Raw genomic sequence first — 17,687 nt, forward strand, 5'->3', positions numbered from 1 at the left:
TATAAAGTATTCACAGCAGAGATAGGCAGGACGCTACAATGTAGGGACACAAGAGGCACTGCTGTAATTCCACGACTGCCACTGGCTGCTGGGAGCACCACAGGAGATGCTGTTCCAGCCCCTGGGCTCCCCTGCCACATGGGCAACCACATGCTGGGCACACAGAGCATCCACCAGAAAGGTCAGGAGTACAGGGAGCTCATTTGGGAAGACAACTTTGATGAACAGTTGTTTTTGTACTAAGCAAAGATATACTGGTATGTGAAATTTATGACTTATTCAACTGAAAGAGAGGGATGAAAGCAGGTATTTGTGTTGGTAAGTGTTGACAATGAGAGCACCCAGTGACAGTGGCCTTCCCTCCTCTTCTCCTTCCATTACACAAACTAGGAGGAAAAGAAAGGTGTTTATTCATCCTCATGAACTCTCAGATTGAACCACACTCTTGCTGACTCCCCTGCAAACACAAATGTGTTCCAGAAGGCAGAACATCACCCACTGTCTGTATTTCCAATAAGTATCTATTACCATCATCCTGCCAACTCCACATAAATTTAAAAGTAATCCTTCCTGTAGTTTCCCTCTCTCATTACCCCGACAGTGAAGGACATCTGCCCCTCTTTCACCTGATCCCAGCAACAGGAGAGCCCACAAGGCAGCACAGGAACTCGGGAGCAGGGACAGTGCTATTGCTCCTACCAGGGCAAGCACAAAATTGCAGAGCAGCCTACCAGATAAAAATGCTCTGAATAGAAAGGGAAATCACCAGCACTCCTGGGGTGTAATGCTTCCCAGCCATTTCCAAGAAAAAAAGAGTGGATTTCAAAGCAGGATGTAACTTTCTGTTCTGGCACCTGCTGAATGTCCCCCACTGCTCTCCAGGGAGGTTTCAGAGCATCTCAGCTGCCTGTGCTATTATTATGTCAGCACTTCTCTTGCTAAATCCTTTCCCAAGCAGTCTGAAATCCAGCCATTGTAATTCCAGGTGTGCTGAGAATGGGCCTGAAATTTTCTTCTGCTGTGTGATGCATTAACCTGGCTTAAAAACACCAGGAACTTGCATGCAACTCTGTATTTTGGGTGCTCTTCTTGTAAGACAAAATTGCAGCTGGAAAAAAAGGAATGTGGCTCTGCTGGAGATTTATTTAACTGGATCACAAAAGGGTAGTGACTATAGGCAAAATAAATCCCAATATAACTCCATACTTTTGAGTTTTCTGCCATGGGACAATAGGGGACAGATGCTGTTTAGCTCCACTATATAACAGGATCCATAACAACAAATATACTGACTTCCAACTTCTTAGCAAAATTCACCCCAAATTCTGGTTAACCACACCAAACAAATTAGACAGAATTGGAAATGTTGGTGTAGTAATTTTTACTACAACAGCTCTGTAGACAGATACCCACCCCCATATGCAATGGAAGCCAAATGGTAACTGGGAATCCATCAATATTCCTAATATTTACTGTTTGGAACTATTACATATCACTGTTGCAACTATATAATAGTGAAATTCTCCATACCTTAATGCAGAATGAATGTAAGCAGCACTTCCCTTTCTTAAATCCATCCTGGGGTGCTTGGATTAAACAACAGGAGGCCAAAAGAGACCATCACTAAACTCATAAAATCTCATTTTCTGCCTTTTTGAAAGCAATCAACTTTTTACCCTTTTCCCACTGAAAAAATAAAGCAAAACAACTAACACAAAATGGCACAAATTATTTCAGTTTGGATAATATGTCTGGAATAGCATTAGTTCATCTTCATGCCCATTAGGGTCAGAATTCTCACAAGGCAGTTTCTGCATACCCTGGACTACAAACAGGCTGGACTCAGCTCTAGATTAGAACTTTTCCCTTTTCCAGATGAGAGGAAGAGAAATTTCAGCCTTCCTCTGCACGCCAAGTGTTGAGAGGGATGACACAAGGTTCAAATCAAACCTTGAGATCCTCAAGACTTCCTAATATCCAAAATCACACCCAAATTTTGCCTTTTGTGTTCTTTTTTCCACAGTAACAAAACTGCCATAATACCTAAGGCTTTTACAACCCTCATACAGCAAACTGGGCATTTAAAGAACAGAACTCCATGAGCTTGTGGCTATTAAAAATCCCTGTGGAGCACTGTGAACCATCCAAACCGCCCAGGGCCCAGTTTGGAAGGCCAATAATGAATGAATTACAATAGTCAATAGGGGATGTAATTAAGGAAGTAGGTTCTTCTGACATTTACATTTTGCTGGTTGTCACATGTCCATGAAATGTGTTATTGTTTCCCTTCTGAAGTACCAGAGTCTATAAATACCTTGTAAGAATCATATGCAGATTTTTAAGTCCTCTCCTCTGCCATATTCTAATTAGACACATTTATTGCGTGTAGAACAGTAAATGCCATGTTTTACTGTTCATATTTACAAGCAGAAAGATGGAGAGTGTCAAGGAGCAGGGCATGACTCCCAGTCAGCCAGAGGGATCTTTTGCAGGCAGAAGCTGTGGACAATGCACAAAGGAAGGCCTCAAATGTCACCATTTTCAACTCTATGTGCAAAATTTGACTTTGCTGTTTTACAGTTGTTGCTCTTTATCGTTATTATGTAATATTTTTCACACTGCAGTCCTTAGAAGTCCTCAGCATGGTCCAAGACCAAGCATTTCTTACAAAAGAAGTTCCTATAAAAAGATAATAGTGATCTAAAAAATAAAGAAAGAATTAAAAGGTAATCCCAGTGAGTTTACACTTAAATTCCAGCCTTTGAGAGCTAAAGGCCAGATGGCCCTTGGACATCTCCAGGATGCAGGAATGCAGTAGCTCCTCAGCATCATCAGGTTTAAAACAAGTTTGTAGCATGGGAGTGTTTTAAAGAAAAATTAAGGAGGTACTGCATGGATTTGTGGAAAGAATTCCTCCCAAAGATGGTGGGCAGGGTGGGAAGGGGCCTGAAGTAATTTATTATGAAAACTGAATAAATGAATGGTGAAAGTTGGTACTATGGACTGACTCCTCGAAAGCTGATGAAGAGTAAAGGCAGCCATGAAGAGCCTGGAAAAAAAACAATTCAGCAATGGGCTGATAAAAGAGAGAAGGCAGATTCAGCCCAGGAATGCAAAGGGAAGTGTGACATGATCAAAAGAATAAGCTGAGGCGGCAATCCTGGCAGTGACGATGGATTTCAAAAATAAAAGTCAAATTTTTCAAGGACAAAGCAAAGGATAACAATTGAGACACGAGATGCAGAGAGGCAGGACTGGGCTTAAACTCTCAGTGTGAGAGTAAATGCTGCATTTCAGAGTAGGTGAGAAGAATTCTGCAAGATTTGGAGTTACCCTGGGTGTGGCCATAAAAAAAACAACAGGCCAAAAAGGCTGAATTTACAGGGCTGAGTAATAGATGATGCTGGTATTTTGCTCAGCTCTCTGAAAAGGAGGTCAGAGAGAGACCTCTGGGAGTCAGGATTAAAAGGCCTGGTTTTAGCCACACTGAGCTTCAGCTGTTGGCTAAACATGCAAGGAGAGGGCTGGAGAGACAGATCAACACTGGAACAGAGGACAGAGCTGGCATCACTTGGTTTGACACAATAACCCAATTTATGTTTGCAAATGAAATAATTCTGGCAAAAAGCACAGCAGGGAAAAAATGAAGAGACCAAGGACAGACAGCACACAGGAAATTCCAGACAAAAAACTGCAGGAGAGGTTCTAGGAAAACAGGTAAAATCCAGAGACAAGAGTCATGGAGAGCAGGTGGAGGACTCTGTGTGGAATCAGCTGATCAGGTAAGATGCTCACAGAGGGCTGCACCTGAGATCAGCCAGGAAGAGGCCAGCAGGAACTTTGGGAAGTTTTAAAGACATGAAGGTGACAAAACCCACCTGTGGCAGCCCCAGGCAAGGACCACCAGCAGTCTCCTGGCCAATCCCACCCCCTGGCAAACACAAAACTCAGTGAACTCCTCGCCCCATCTCTCCTGCTTGCTGCAGAGCGAGCAGAGAGCAGAAGAAATTAATTCTTTCTATTTTTAAGGACTCAGAGACACTCAGTGATAGAGACTTTGACAGTTTGACATTTCATCTGCTCCAGCACATGTGCTTCAAGGAATAACTGCAGATCCATGATGGTACCTCGATTTCTGGTCAGGGATGCCAGAACCAACAGATTTCCAGCAAAGTCAAGAAGTACCTTTGGTACATTTTAAATGAGGCCTCTTCTGCCAACCGTGAGAATTTTAATCTTGCTAAAATTTTCTTTCAGCCAAGTTTAGCTGTCCTGTTAGCAATCTATCAGCATAGTTAACACCATCACTCACACTGAACGGGGAAGAGCAGCAAATCCAGGGGTTATCAGCACAAACCTGATAAAGCCTCAGAACATGCTGGAAAATGCGCTGTAGCAACAGCTTGAAGAATCTGTGTGCACTGTAAGGTCAAGAGAGCTTAAAAGTTCAGGAAGATGGGCAAAATGATGGCATCCAAAACATTGGTTGGAACACTTCAGAGCCTTAACATGATCTCAGTTAAAGAGAACAACCTGAGGACAACAGGATGATAACCACCCACCACATGTGTTATTTATTTGGATGTCATTAAGACTTAAAGAAGAAGCACAATCACCAGTTCTGTGGCCAGCATGGGGAGAAAAATTAATTTTTTTTTAATGGAATGCTACAGGAGAGGTCTGGTCCCCCTTATATGGAATAGGGCACTGAGTAACACCATTTCAGGCAGGTAAACCCTCAAAGATAAAAACTAAACTAAACTAAAATCCTCAGCTAAGATAATGAAGCTTTGAGTAACTGATAGATAATAAGAACAGATAGCCAACATGAAATATATGTATTTATCCACACGGTTTCCCTCCCTGGGTTTCACACTGACAGCCTGAAGAAAATGGCTACAGATCAAATTCATAAAATATGAGTAACACACTGCAATACTTCCCTGCAATAAATACTGAAACTCCACCAGAGTATTCCTAGAAATGTTACAATCCCACAGACTGGGCCCAAGAGCTTTATTTCAATAAAGATAGGGGTCAACATCTCTGAAAGAGAATAGACAATGCAAATGAAACTCACTTTCAGGGTGCTACAAAATAGGAAAGAAATTGTTGTGATGACTGTCATCTTCATCAGCTGGGTTACAATCCATCTGTTTAGGTTATTTCCCATAAGATACTGACACTGATTTACCCTGCTTGTTGGCCAGTGGAGGAATCCAGATAAATAATTTAGCTGTAACAATAGCTCAGAGAGAGCTGTATTTTACAGCAGATTCTGGCAATTTACACATCCACGAGCTGATACAAAATTTTACTTTAACAGATATAATTCTTTGCTTAAAGCCCAATATTAATTTCCTGCTTTTATCTCATTTCTTTTTCACAGTGTAGGCTCTTGCCATTGAAGTCGACAGGATTTTGCAGTTAGAGACAACAAGAGTTTAAAAGCCCACCTCACTGCATGGAGGTGGAAGGAAATACTTTCCCAAGCATTTCAGAGGATTTAATTATTAGTTTCAAATACATTTTTGGAAAGGAACCTACAGTAAACAGAGATTTATGGTCACATAAATAAACAATGAGACAATTACAGGCTCTTTACAGAGCCCAGATTAGTCACGCACGTCTAATGAAGCATCACGGAGCTATCACAGGGAGATGGCCTGATGTGTGTGATTAACAAAACAACCCTGAGAAACAGCTAACCAGCAATGATGGGCCTTCACAAAATCCCCATTTCCTTCTATAAGCACAGTTATGCCTTTTGTTGCTGTCTTAGGAAATCACCAACCACTAGGTTCCACCCCAAAAGGCAGAATATTAAACAACACAATGCAATTATTTGTATTTTGTGCCATCTGCAGATTGTGCTTTTGAAAATATAACAGAATTCCCACAAAGATTATTAATTAAGAATATATTGCAGCATTGAGGTCTAACCAAGATGGGATATGAAGAATAAATGGTAAGAAAATATTTTCATATCAGATGCAGCAAGGAAGTCTCTCAAGTGGCATTGGGTAGAGAAAGTCTGGGTTCAGCAATAATTATGGTAGGGTTTTTTTCAGTATAAAACAAACCAAAACGTACATCCTTCAGGTAAGGTACATATTTAGCAAACATAATCTGGAGAAAGCAAATGGGATGGATGGATGGAAAACATCTGACAGCAGAAAAAAAAGGTGCATTTATAAGATTAACAGGGTCAAACCTTATGTGTAATGACAATTTTTGGCACACACACAACAGGAGAACATCCTGTTAGTCACATTAAATACAATTTTTTGCTATCATGTTCTAAATACACTGACAAGTACTTGGAAAGTGGTATGAAGGGACCCATTTAGTTTAATCCCTGGCATGGAATGATGGAATGTAAGAAAGGATTGTTATTATTTTTATTACAGTGCTGTAGATGAACCACATTGTACTGCATCTCAGTGCAAACTCGCAGCAAATCCTTCTTGCATTTTTCTTGGTGAGATATGTTCTTTCCAAATGATATTCCACCTTCAACTCAATCTCCTTCATGGATAAATTTAGTCAAAGGGCAGAATTCCTGATGGCTGGAATAATACCATTATTAAAATCAATACTTTTTGATGAATGGAACATATTAAGGAGAGCTATAAAAGTAGAGGGAGGAAAAAAACCTGCTTATCATTTTCAGTAGTAACCCAACCAGAGCCCTTCATCTGTAACGAATTATGGAGCAATTCCCCTAAATCATCTGTATGAAGTCAGCTATGACACTGCCAATTTAAAAAAAAATTTGCTGGTTTTGAGCTACAAATTGATTTTTTATTGTGATAAATTAAAATCCAATGGCAGCCTACAAGATACTCAACATGAAGAAGCCCACTTTTTTTTTCTGAATATTTTTATTCTTTTCTATCACGTCGGACTGGCACTGGGGCAGACGTGACAGCAATAGACAACAGCAGAAGTTAAGAAAGGACACACTGGAGAGACAAATAATCTTCCTAAAATACCCTTTTGAGAACTCCAAAATCATGGAAATACAACCAAGGGAGAGAACACTGTGGGGGACAGGGAGGGTTGTTAAAGGAGGAAAAAGCAAATGCAAGATTATCCAGGCTCTTCCCCATTTAGGGCTGCTTTTTTCCCTGTTGCACAAAACACCAAACTCCAAACTTTATAAACTCTGAAGTTTAACATGGAAATCAGAAGATCTGTGTGAGTGAAACACAATCTTTTTACAGCCCTTTATAGTCTCTTCCCATCCAAAAACCTGGGCTGAGCAACTGTACCATCTCTAGTTTTGTCAGCTTGTGGGATTTTCCAGCAGGAATGGGAATGAGAGGACACCTGTAAGATGGCAAAGCAGAGACAGGCTGGGTGAGAAAGACTAAGAATGAATGGACAAGGGTGTGAAACTCTGGGACAAGGAGAGACCTGAGCTGGGAAAAAAGCCCAAGGGATGGTGGCTGTGAAGACCTGGCAGAGGATTTCATGCTCCTCTGCTCCAAACCCTTGGCATGGGGAGCACGACTCTCCTGTTTCCAAAACAAGACGTAAAAACCGATGTGGAAAGCTCCCCACATCCCTGTGTCACAGCCCTGTTCCAAGAAGGACAACTCAACAGTCCTGTCCATCACTCCAGCAGCTCAGGGGCAGACATCTGCAAGGTGGATTTAAGGCTTTCATTCTAAGCCTCAGTGGGTGAGTGACAGGTTTACTATAAGGATGATATAGTTATGTCAGATTTAGAGTATGGGATGTCAGAGCTATGAAATGAGGGAGACTGTTCTCATGTCTGCCCCTGAGAGTGTGCAGGAAGCTGCAGGAGAGGCAGCTGGAATAAAGCACATCTTTGTTCCCAAAACATGTCCCCTTTTCCCTCTTTATACTATGCAAAGCATTCCAGTGGTTGAGACACACTCAGAGACAAGTACAAAAAGAATAGTCTTTCTCTTTCCTCTTTTTTATTTCCCCAAGAAAAGGCTTAATCTTAGGACAGCAGCTGTGGCTGGGGTGCAATTTGCACTGACAGTCCTAATTTGGACATTTCCTGTTTTCTCTAACCCCAGCAATGCCCTCTGAAACACAGCTTTTGCCTGGATATTTTACACAACACATCCCAAATGAGCATTTCATTACTAACTACTTGCATTATGTATCAGTGAGCTCAATGACATTGATTTTCTAATAATATAAATTAACTGGCAAAGATAATTTCATCTACCATCAGTAGGGTTTTATTTCTGGCACCGTGTTAAATAGTTAATCTTCCAAAAGATTAAATCAAGAGCTTTTTAAAATTCAAGGCAGAGCTTAAACTGCTGTAAAAATCTTCTTAATTATGACTAAAACAGTTTGTGTGTTGTTGCTTTTTATCTAAGTAGTGTAATGTTTTGCTTAGGTTTCTTCTTTTAGAGCAATTTAAAAAATCAAACACGGTATTGCTGCGGCAGAAACTGTGTAAGGCATGAAAGTCTCTGCAACTTCCTTAACCAGATGCTACTGAGGAAGTTGTTGCTTGGCAGCTTCACACAGCCAAACACAAATTTTCTTTTACCTCCCATTCCATACAAAATACAATTTTTCTACCACTGACAACACACAAGCTACACTGTACAAGTGATGCAATGGCTTGCTCTGACAGATGATAACCCTTTACCAAATCTCTGAGATGCTTCCCATGTGTTTGCACCAGTGAGATTCCACTGGCCCAGCCAGGAAACGCTTCTAAAGGAACCAGGGAAAGACTGAATTCTGTCTCACCCCACGATCACTTTACTTACCCCTGTCTTTTCATCAAAGATTTTGATTCCCCCAAAGGAAACTGTTAAGAAGACTTTTTGTTTATGTTCTCCTTTCGATCGAGCCGCAGCAACAATTCCCTGTGGAAACAAAGAGCAGCTTTGGTTGGTTTCATGACTCTCCCAGGAGCCACAGATCTGCTTGTGGACAACTCACCACTTTTCTAGGAAAACTCAAAGACCTTCCAGGAACAGTCCCCTCCTTACTTCTGTCTTCCTCCCTTTTTTCAAGGTACCACATCTCTTTATGCTACCCAGAGAGCATTTCAAATGTGCTCCCACTTCCAACCCCTGCATTAGCTAATCCTCCATGAAATTTGTTTTCATGGAAGCTGAAGGTCATTTCTAGCACACTTTTCCCAGCTATAAGCTGTTCTATTTATTTTTTTTTAAATAGGAAAAAAAAGCCCAGCAAGCAGCAGAGGAGAGAAAATGCCAACGACTTTAGCTTGCTTCACTTCACACTTATCTGGAATAAACAAGTTGAGGTTTTTATAGACAAAAAATATTCTTCTAAAAATCAAACTACACCTGGGCTGTTAAAAACTGGTATTGAGGGTTATTTTTTTTTAATAATCTCAGGCCTTTACTTTGTAAGACAACTTGCTGATATCATCTCATGCATTATTCTCCCACAGCGTAATTAGAACAGTAACTTCTGTTTCCACCTTCTCAGGAGCCTGCCCGGACCAGTAACACTGAACTGTGATCAAATATAATCAACTGTACTCCTAAATAAATGGAAGTATTTAGGTTTTATCTGGTTCTCTGTATTCCAACACGTTTCAAGAACCGCTAACTTAGATTTTAAGACCTTCGCTGCTTCCATTACAAGAATATGATGTCAAAAGCCACCCCAAAACTTTATGGGTGGCCTTAAAATTCACACTGTAGGACACTGGGTTTCCAGAGTCCATAAATTTATGCTCTATTGCAAAACATGAATTTCTAACACTCCCTTTCTTTAACAGTTTTAGTCATTTCCCAGGACTATTTAGATCAATCTTGCCACCTGCAAACAGGAATTAGGCACCTGGGAGATGTGGAAATATTTAATCCACGGAGGAGAGAGACAAAAAGGTTTGTGCAGCAGAACAGTGACAACTCTCCCCATAGTGCCAGCAACTATGACATGATGAGAAATACCCAGCACACACTTAAATCAGATAGGAATATTGTGGCAGATGTGAAATACCAACAGAGCACCTTTTGGAGCAGATTAATTTTTGCCTGCTGTAAAACTGATTTGTAAATCATCTCCCAGATCTTGCTTTTAGGTTGTTGAACCATAAGCTGAGTGTCACCCCATGCTGTTTCCCTAATGAATAACTCATTCCTCCCAGGTCTTTGGGACTGGAACCCCGTGGGCTGGTAGTGCACCAGACACCATTTAGTGATTTCTTCTCCTGAAAAAACCAGCAATGGAAAATCCATCAGCTCTCAAAGGCTGGAGAGAGGGCTGGAAGGGAAATAGAAGGGAAAAAACAGCAGAGGGTTTGCTGCTAGACCTGGTTTGTAACCCTGCAGTGCAGAGGGGAGATGGGAAGTGAGCAGCCAACACTGCACTCCAGGAAAACACAACCGCTCCTTCCTTCCCAGTGACTCAAGCCCTTCCATATGCCCCAGGGTGAGGGACAGAATGATTCCTACAGACAGCTCTCACGCTCTGAGAGAGACTGGGCCATAGAGGGATGTCTGTCAGGTCCAGACAGCACACCCTCAACACCACTGGTATTTTAGAATCTGCCTACACTCCAGCCTTACAACCAAATCTGCCTTCGTCATGGCTTCGCTTCTTCCTCAAAACTCCAGGGACTCCTCTTTACATTCTCATGCCCCATCCTCTCAGTGCACTGCCTGATTTTGTAACACATCAGCCCTGCCACTACTGGTGAAAGACTTTCTCCTCCCAGTGAGGACACCAGTCCCCCCTAAATCTGGCTGCCTACACCCATCACTGTCACTCACAGGAGGTAACAGCCAGAGGCAGTGCTGTCGTTGATTAGAAATGTCATAGAAAATGCTCTGATATCCCATTTTCCTCCGTAGTCATTTACTTCCCCTTTTGCATAATAAAATTATTCAATTTGCAGTGTGTTGTTTGTAATTTGTGGACAAATTGCAGCGGTGTCAATCACTGAGTAACTACAGAACTCAGAGATAATGTATTAAAATTAAAATTAAACCAGGATAAGCAATACCAGGCAGGAGTTCATGCAAAATTGACTGATTTCAATACATAATTAACCAGACTAAGGCTCAGTGTCATGAAAGGAGAATGAGCCCAAGTTCAAGCTGACATCTGCTCCGTTTGACTCTGTAATACTGAAAGTTTCACTGCACCTTGAGCTTCATCATGGAGTCCTGGCATAACTTGTCCCCTCGGGCAGCAGAAACCTCATCTATCCCGATGAGCTTGGCTTTGTACCGGACGCCGTCGCCTTTGAACCTCTTTATCAAAGTGGCTTCGCTGCGATCCTGACCTGCAAAGACAACAGGGACACGAGGCATTTACAGGAGAGGGGAACAAACAAACACAACCAAGCGGCAAAGCAGATCTAACTCCCACCCCGACACGTGCAAACATTTCAGTGGAATTAGAAGGAAGTGCTCGTTCAAGGAAACCTTTTGGCCTCGCTACCTCAAAGGAGTTCGCAGTGGAACTGCTGCCACACAAAATCTCCTGCACGGAATTTGCACACAAATTAGGTTTACTGAATTAACAGATAAACCTGATTCACAGCTCGTGGATCTGGAAACTTGTGGTCTATACAAGTTGTTTTAATCCCAACACACAGGAGAATTCTACATTTTGCAGACAAAACTCTAACAGAAACATGCTACTATTTCCTTACAAAATGACTCATCCAAGCAATATTGACACTACTAACATTTGAAAGATGGAAAACCCAAATTGTATTATTCGCCTATAGAATACTGCTGCTTTAAAACTCCTGGTTCTATTCTTTTTGCACATAAACATACACAGAAACAACTTAACTAGCAAAGGCTGCTTTCATGGGCTTACCCTGAGAAGCTTAAAATAAGGCAAAAAGATGTTTCTTAATAAAAAAGCTTGGGGATTTTTTCTCTCCTTTTTTTGCTATTTTTCATTTCATTGTAATATTACTATTATTATTATAATTACTACTACTACTACTGTTACTATTATTTCAACTAATAAACTATTCTTATCTCAACCCACAAGTTCTCTCACTTCTACCCTTCCAATTCTCTTCCCCTCATCCTGCTGGGAAGGGACTGAGTGCCTGCACTTTGTAGTCAGCCGAGGTTAAGCCATGACACCAATGTACCTAAATTACCTGAACCACAGGACTATGACATCACAACTATCCAGAAAAAGGACATTTTTGTCAGGGAAACTTCCCCCCCCTTCCCTGAGTATCTGCAGAACAGTTTTTACCGTGTCTCAGCTGGAAGAAATATGTTAGTTAGGGAATCAGTCTTCCTAAAATTGATTAAACATGTATTTCGCAGCTGCCTGTGGAATTTCTTGCTAGGATCTCAAAAAAACCCCGGCAGTGAGCTGTAAATAACTGCAACCAAACAAACAACAGCCAAGGCACAAAGAAGCAGGCAAAACGGTGAGATATTACAGAATCTTCAGTTTCTTGGACCCAAAAGATTTCTCAAAAAAACCCCTTGCCTAAACATGGACAGACATTGCTAAAATTTACACTATTGCCACCTAAAGGCTCTAGTCACAGATTCTTCCAGCTCATGAAAGGGAATGAGCCAGGAACCACAGTCTGCTACAAAGGAATCACAGGTCAGAATCTAGTCTTAGTCTACATTTGAAAATTCTGGCCCAAACTTTCTCCAGAGCTCATTCCAATTTAAAAGGTCAGATGTAAGCAATTTTTAAAAAAATTATTAATATGATAGATTTTATTAATACACTAAAATTAATATAATCTGATACTGTACAGCTGATTATTGATAAGAAGAAGTACAGAAGCTTTGGGGGGAAAATGCTGTTTTGTTTCACATGTCTATTAAAAGCCCCTTTTTCAGCAATCAACACCTGGGTAAACTTTGCTAATTTACACACCTCTCAAGTTGATCAAGAAGTTAGGTTCAAAACTATGGAATTAAGTCTTTACAATACCATTACAAGCATATGTGACCAGCAAAGAGCACTCCAAATGAAGATATTCATTTGGCTCCCTTCCCCTCAGCGCAGAGCACTGTGAACTAATGATGGATTAAATGTATATTAAAAACCAGAGCTATTTTAAGCATTCTGAGATCTTCAAGTATGTTTGAGCTCACAAATACTATTTCTTTCAATGAAATACATCAGCTCAGAGCAAATTTTAATGCCTCATTTGTAGCCCTTTAAAAATAAGGCAGCTCATAAGTGCTACTGTGATAGTTCAGCAGCCACCCAAGGGTTTCCCTTGATTTCTTCTCACCCCTCAAAAGAATTGAGCAGGGCTGAAACTTCATGCTCTTAACATTATCTTGTATTTAAAAAAAAAAAAAAAAAAAAAGAAAGAAAGGCAAATGAGACACAAGTGATGAATCAGAAACTCTCAGCAGTGCTAATATCATTCCCCAGGGAAGCGTCAAGGCAGATGTTGGCACCATCAGCTAAGAACAATGAAAAACCATTTCCCACTTTCAGCCTCTGGAGTGGGGCAGGAGGGAAAACATCTGGAGACACAACGAAGTACAACAATTAACAGTGGACTTTTCCATATGTCTTTTATACTTGGAAAGACATCCTGTTGATTTGCAATAAATACGATCCAATTCCAACAGCTTCCTTACCCGAAATCTTCAGCTTTACGCCTTCGTCAGAGCCAAAGGCAGCTGTGAGCTGACAGCAGGAGCATGTCAAGTGTTCAAAAGTTTTTTCTGGGTCCAAGTCGTGACTGTGACCTTGCATTCATCTGTTATTTTAACATTTATGCTTATTTCAACCTCTGCTGTATTTTACTGCACGTAACGAAATCCCTGCCATTAACAGCCCACTCAAACACAACTTATGGCCGCGTCTGCTTAGGCACAAGTCCCATGTCAATTATGACCCAGATTAAACAGGATGAAGTGCTTTTGGGATAAATGACTGGGAAAAATCATCAACTTGAAAATGATGTAGATATATAAAACAGCGGTGGAAGCTGCAAATTGCTGGAGACTGCAAATTCATCCGTGAAACCCCAGAGCATATGTCCCGTGCAGAGCACACTGAGTGCACATGCACACTGCCCTACATTGTGGATCAGCCATCTGCAAGCCACCACTCCTCAGCACACACCCAGGTCTCCTCTGATCTATAGCCATCCATATTCCCAAATTTTGGCGCTGCAATCAGCACTGAGAAACTCCCTACCTGCTTGGGAAATTACCATGTGACACTGTCAGGGCAGCTGATTTTACAGCACCCACGAGGTGTGAGATTTATGGATGGTGATACTTCAAGTGAACTCTGGGCACTCTGGAAGGCAGATTAGTTCAGACTGTCATAAACATCTCATCATTGAAACAAAAAGGGTGGGGTTATTTTAACGACAGTTCTCAAACAAGGTTCTTTCTGTATTTTGGAACTGCATTAATAAGAGGTGCCTGAATTCTGAGGCTGTAATTCTTCCCAGGCTTCAGAGGAGGGCGAGTGATAACATTAAAGCACTAAACCAAAGAGCTGTGCCCGTGCCAGGAGCACGCCCAGGGAAGTGAATCTTTCCTTCCATGTAACAAGCAGAGTCAATCTTTGCTCCTCTGCAGCTTCTGCCTTCATCAGTGGAGCTCTGCCATCAAGCCTGGCTCTCCAGCTGTCCCTGCCATCACACTGGATGGATCCCAACCTTTGGGAAGGAAAATTGTTCTGGATACAGGGCTGCACTTACTGCCAGAGCTGAGTTTTATTCAAATACTGTGAAGGCACATCTTGGGGTCAGGTAACATCTCAATGGTTCAAAGGGGGAGAGTCACCTGTAAAGGTATTACGGAACACTGAGGCTTGAGGTCAGAAATCAGTATCAGGCCATAGTCTGCAGCCAAATTAGAAGCCCGTGTTTAATGACAACCACTCTTCTGTCCACAACACATTTCCTGAAATCTTATTTTAGGGTCTCTAGACTAGAGAACAGCACAGATGCCAAAATCACTCTGGGTGAGCAGCTGATGTCCACTGTAGGTGTCCACTGTTCCCTGCACAGGGAGAGATCTACCCAAGTTCTTCAGAGGACCAGCACCCTTACATCATTCTAAAATGACCCTGAATTAAATGTCTGTATCAACACTTTTTGAGATCAATGGGTACTTTCCAATGCTTTGCTCTAAAATGCTTTCATAGACTGTTTTTCATAAGCATAAGGATTGTTCATAAGAAACAACCATAGCATTTGTTCACAACTCAACACAAGCAATTTACAATCCAAAATGGAACAAGATTATCAAAACGAAAATCAATTTGATTCTCATTCCACAAACTGCGAAAAAACGCAGAAGCTAAAAATGCACTAAAAAGTCATACAAATTCAGTTTAGAAAGGTAGTCACTTTTAATTAGAAAATGTGCCACTCTTGACTCAGGCAAAGAGAAGTTTTGTTTGCAGTGTATAGATTTATAATCCTCAGAGGCCCTTAAAATGTAAATGTGAGAGTAATTATTTTATTTTTATCTACTTCTGTAGATGTCACCACACACCCATGAGCCTTATGTGTTCCAGCTGGACCCCCTGCTTCTTCGTGAGAAGGAAAACACGACCTTTGCTGCGGAGCTGTGACGTTGCACTTGGACTATCATGGTCCTTTAAGAGAACAACAAATCCCCAGAGCTGGGTGATGCAATGTGCTCCCAAGCTCCCATCTGAAGTGGAGAGAGGCTTAACAGCATGATCAGCATTAAGGTACTTTATCCATCTCACTGCAGAAGTCATAAACAAGGTTTGTAATGCAGTCAGTCATTTTTATTCAAGGCACTATACCTTAATTAAACCAAGATTCCCTCAAGCAAGCTAGAGACAGCCCCAAACCCAAATCCCCAAGTACTCAGCTCAGCCTCAAGCCCAGTCAGTCCCAAGAGGTGACTGGCAAACAGCCCAAGAGGAAGATAATCTATTGTAGAAGATCCAGGATGGAGCAGCCCGAGCTGAATTCCAGAGGTGCTCCCAGAGCCATGCCCAGCAGCAGCAGCCACTGGGGCTCCTTGGGAAGCTGCGCCCAAGGCAGCACCATCACCTGCCTTTGCCATCAAGAGGGAGAGCTGTGTTTGTGTCTGTCTGGCTCCCCACACTGCTCTGAATTCTGCAGCCTGAAGCTCACCCAAGGTTTGCTTCCCAGGCACTGGGTATTTTAGTAAGTGTTTCAAGAAGCCTTATCCTTGCTCTTGGTACGAGCCAAGGATTACACTTGATTCCGGCTCTCAGCCCCACAGAACACCAAGCTAACGCTGTATTAATATGCTAAAGTTTAGAGCAAATGCTGTTCATCCTCCCAGGGGATCTGTAAGCGAGTGTACTTCATAAACAGAAAAAGAAAATAAAGCAAAGCCTCGCTGCAGTGAGAACACTGTTGCTCTTTCTGTCCTCCTCACAACACACTCAGCATTCCTCGTAGCACCCGCTAATCTAAACCAATAACCCTGGAAATGGCTATATCCTTTATTTAAATGTGGGAAGCCCTCAGGGCATAATCTGAATTTCTTGATTTTATGACTGTAAAATATATAATGATATTATCACCAAAGTCAATAACATGCTCCTGGCAATCAATCCGCTGAAAAATGACACAGCGCTGTCTTTTTTTCCCCCTCCTTTTCTAACTAATAAACTGTCAAAGTTGCATCCATTCAAATTATGTACACATTCAAATTATAAACCTGAAATAACACCTCCTTCTGTATCACAGGGCTGAAAAACAATCCCATACACACTTATAAACAGCCTACATCTTCCTGGGGCAATTAGCATTTTTATGGGTTTTTTACAGCATCAACGCAGTGGAAAATACAAAACACTGCGGTGCAGAATGACCTCTAAGATGCCACACAGACTGAAGACTCCTAAATTAATTGCTAAGTGAAAGGTATTTCCCATTAGCTGTGCATATATATGCACCTAAACACACATATACACCCATGCATAATCTTATCTATTTGCACATATACACACACACGATGCACAGGTTCATTTCATGTCAATTATCCCAAGAAAACTCACAGCAATTTTAATCAACTACAGATTTCCCTAGGAAAAAAAACCCCTAAGTACATAAGCAGGTGTAAAAGAGGAAATACTCACATGCAATTAAATGCACATTTCAGTACAGCAGGAACTAAAAGGAATCACGAAGATAACTTTGATTACTCTCCTTGACGGCACATTTTCCTCAGTGGCTTCACAGAACCTCAGGACCAACACAGAGGGCTCAAAATGATCCATCACACAAAGGGATACCACAACCACAGCACCCTGACAAAGCATTTCTTCCTTCACAAAAATAAAAAAGTTCAGTGCAGAATGCTTTTTTGGGGTTTTAAAACTGAGAAGCCCCCCCAAGTTCTCAGATTCCCCTGGCATCTGTTAATCTAACTTTTGAAATTTTCTGCTAGAACTAGGAAACACAGAGTTGCTAGGTCCTGTATTTGTCACCATCTTTGGGAGTACAACTGCCCAACCCCTCCTGTGTGGCACCCACAGATCTGCCACAGAAAAATAAAACCTTTTTCCTTTTATAACATAACATTTTAGAAAAGAAACCGCATTATACCTAGCAGTCTGTGTGCCCAAAATTTAACTTCTGGTGCCAGCACTACATTCTCTTCCTCTAACAATACTTCTCAAATTAGTTTCTTGCAATGAGCCATTTTTAACATTTTCTTTATTTTTAAACAGGACAGATACTTGAGGGATTAATTTCAAGATCAATACTT

The 17,687-nt window shown here is 41.4% G+C and overlaps 1 protein-coding gene across 4 annotated transcripts in view; it reads right to left on the reverse strand.

Annotated features, from left to right (window-relative positions):
- The window catches only part of DAB1 (DAB adaptor protein 1), a gene marked incomplete at both ends in the record, with an annotated part of 100,749 nt that overhangs the window by 43,514 nt on the left and 39,548 nt on the right, over positions 1 to 17,687 (reverse strand). For all 4 annotated transcript variants that reach the window (XM_082287349.1, XM_082287352.1, XM_082287351.1 and 1 more), the window contains 2 exons: positions 8,769 to 8,867; positions 11,130 to 11,269. In XM_082287349.1, coding sequence (XP_082143475.1) covers positions 8,769 to 8,867; positions 11,130 to 11,269 — 239 coding nt within the window. The remainder of the gene's footprint in view (positions 1 to 8,768; positions 8,868 to 11,129; positions 11,270 to 17,687) is intronic.

Source organism: Coloeus monedula (genome assembly GCF_965178545.1).
Source record: "Coloeus monedula genome assembly, chromosome: 9".
NCBI lineage: Eukaryota > Metazoa > Chordata > Aves > Passeriformes > Corvidae > Coloeus > Coloeus monedula.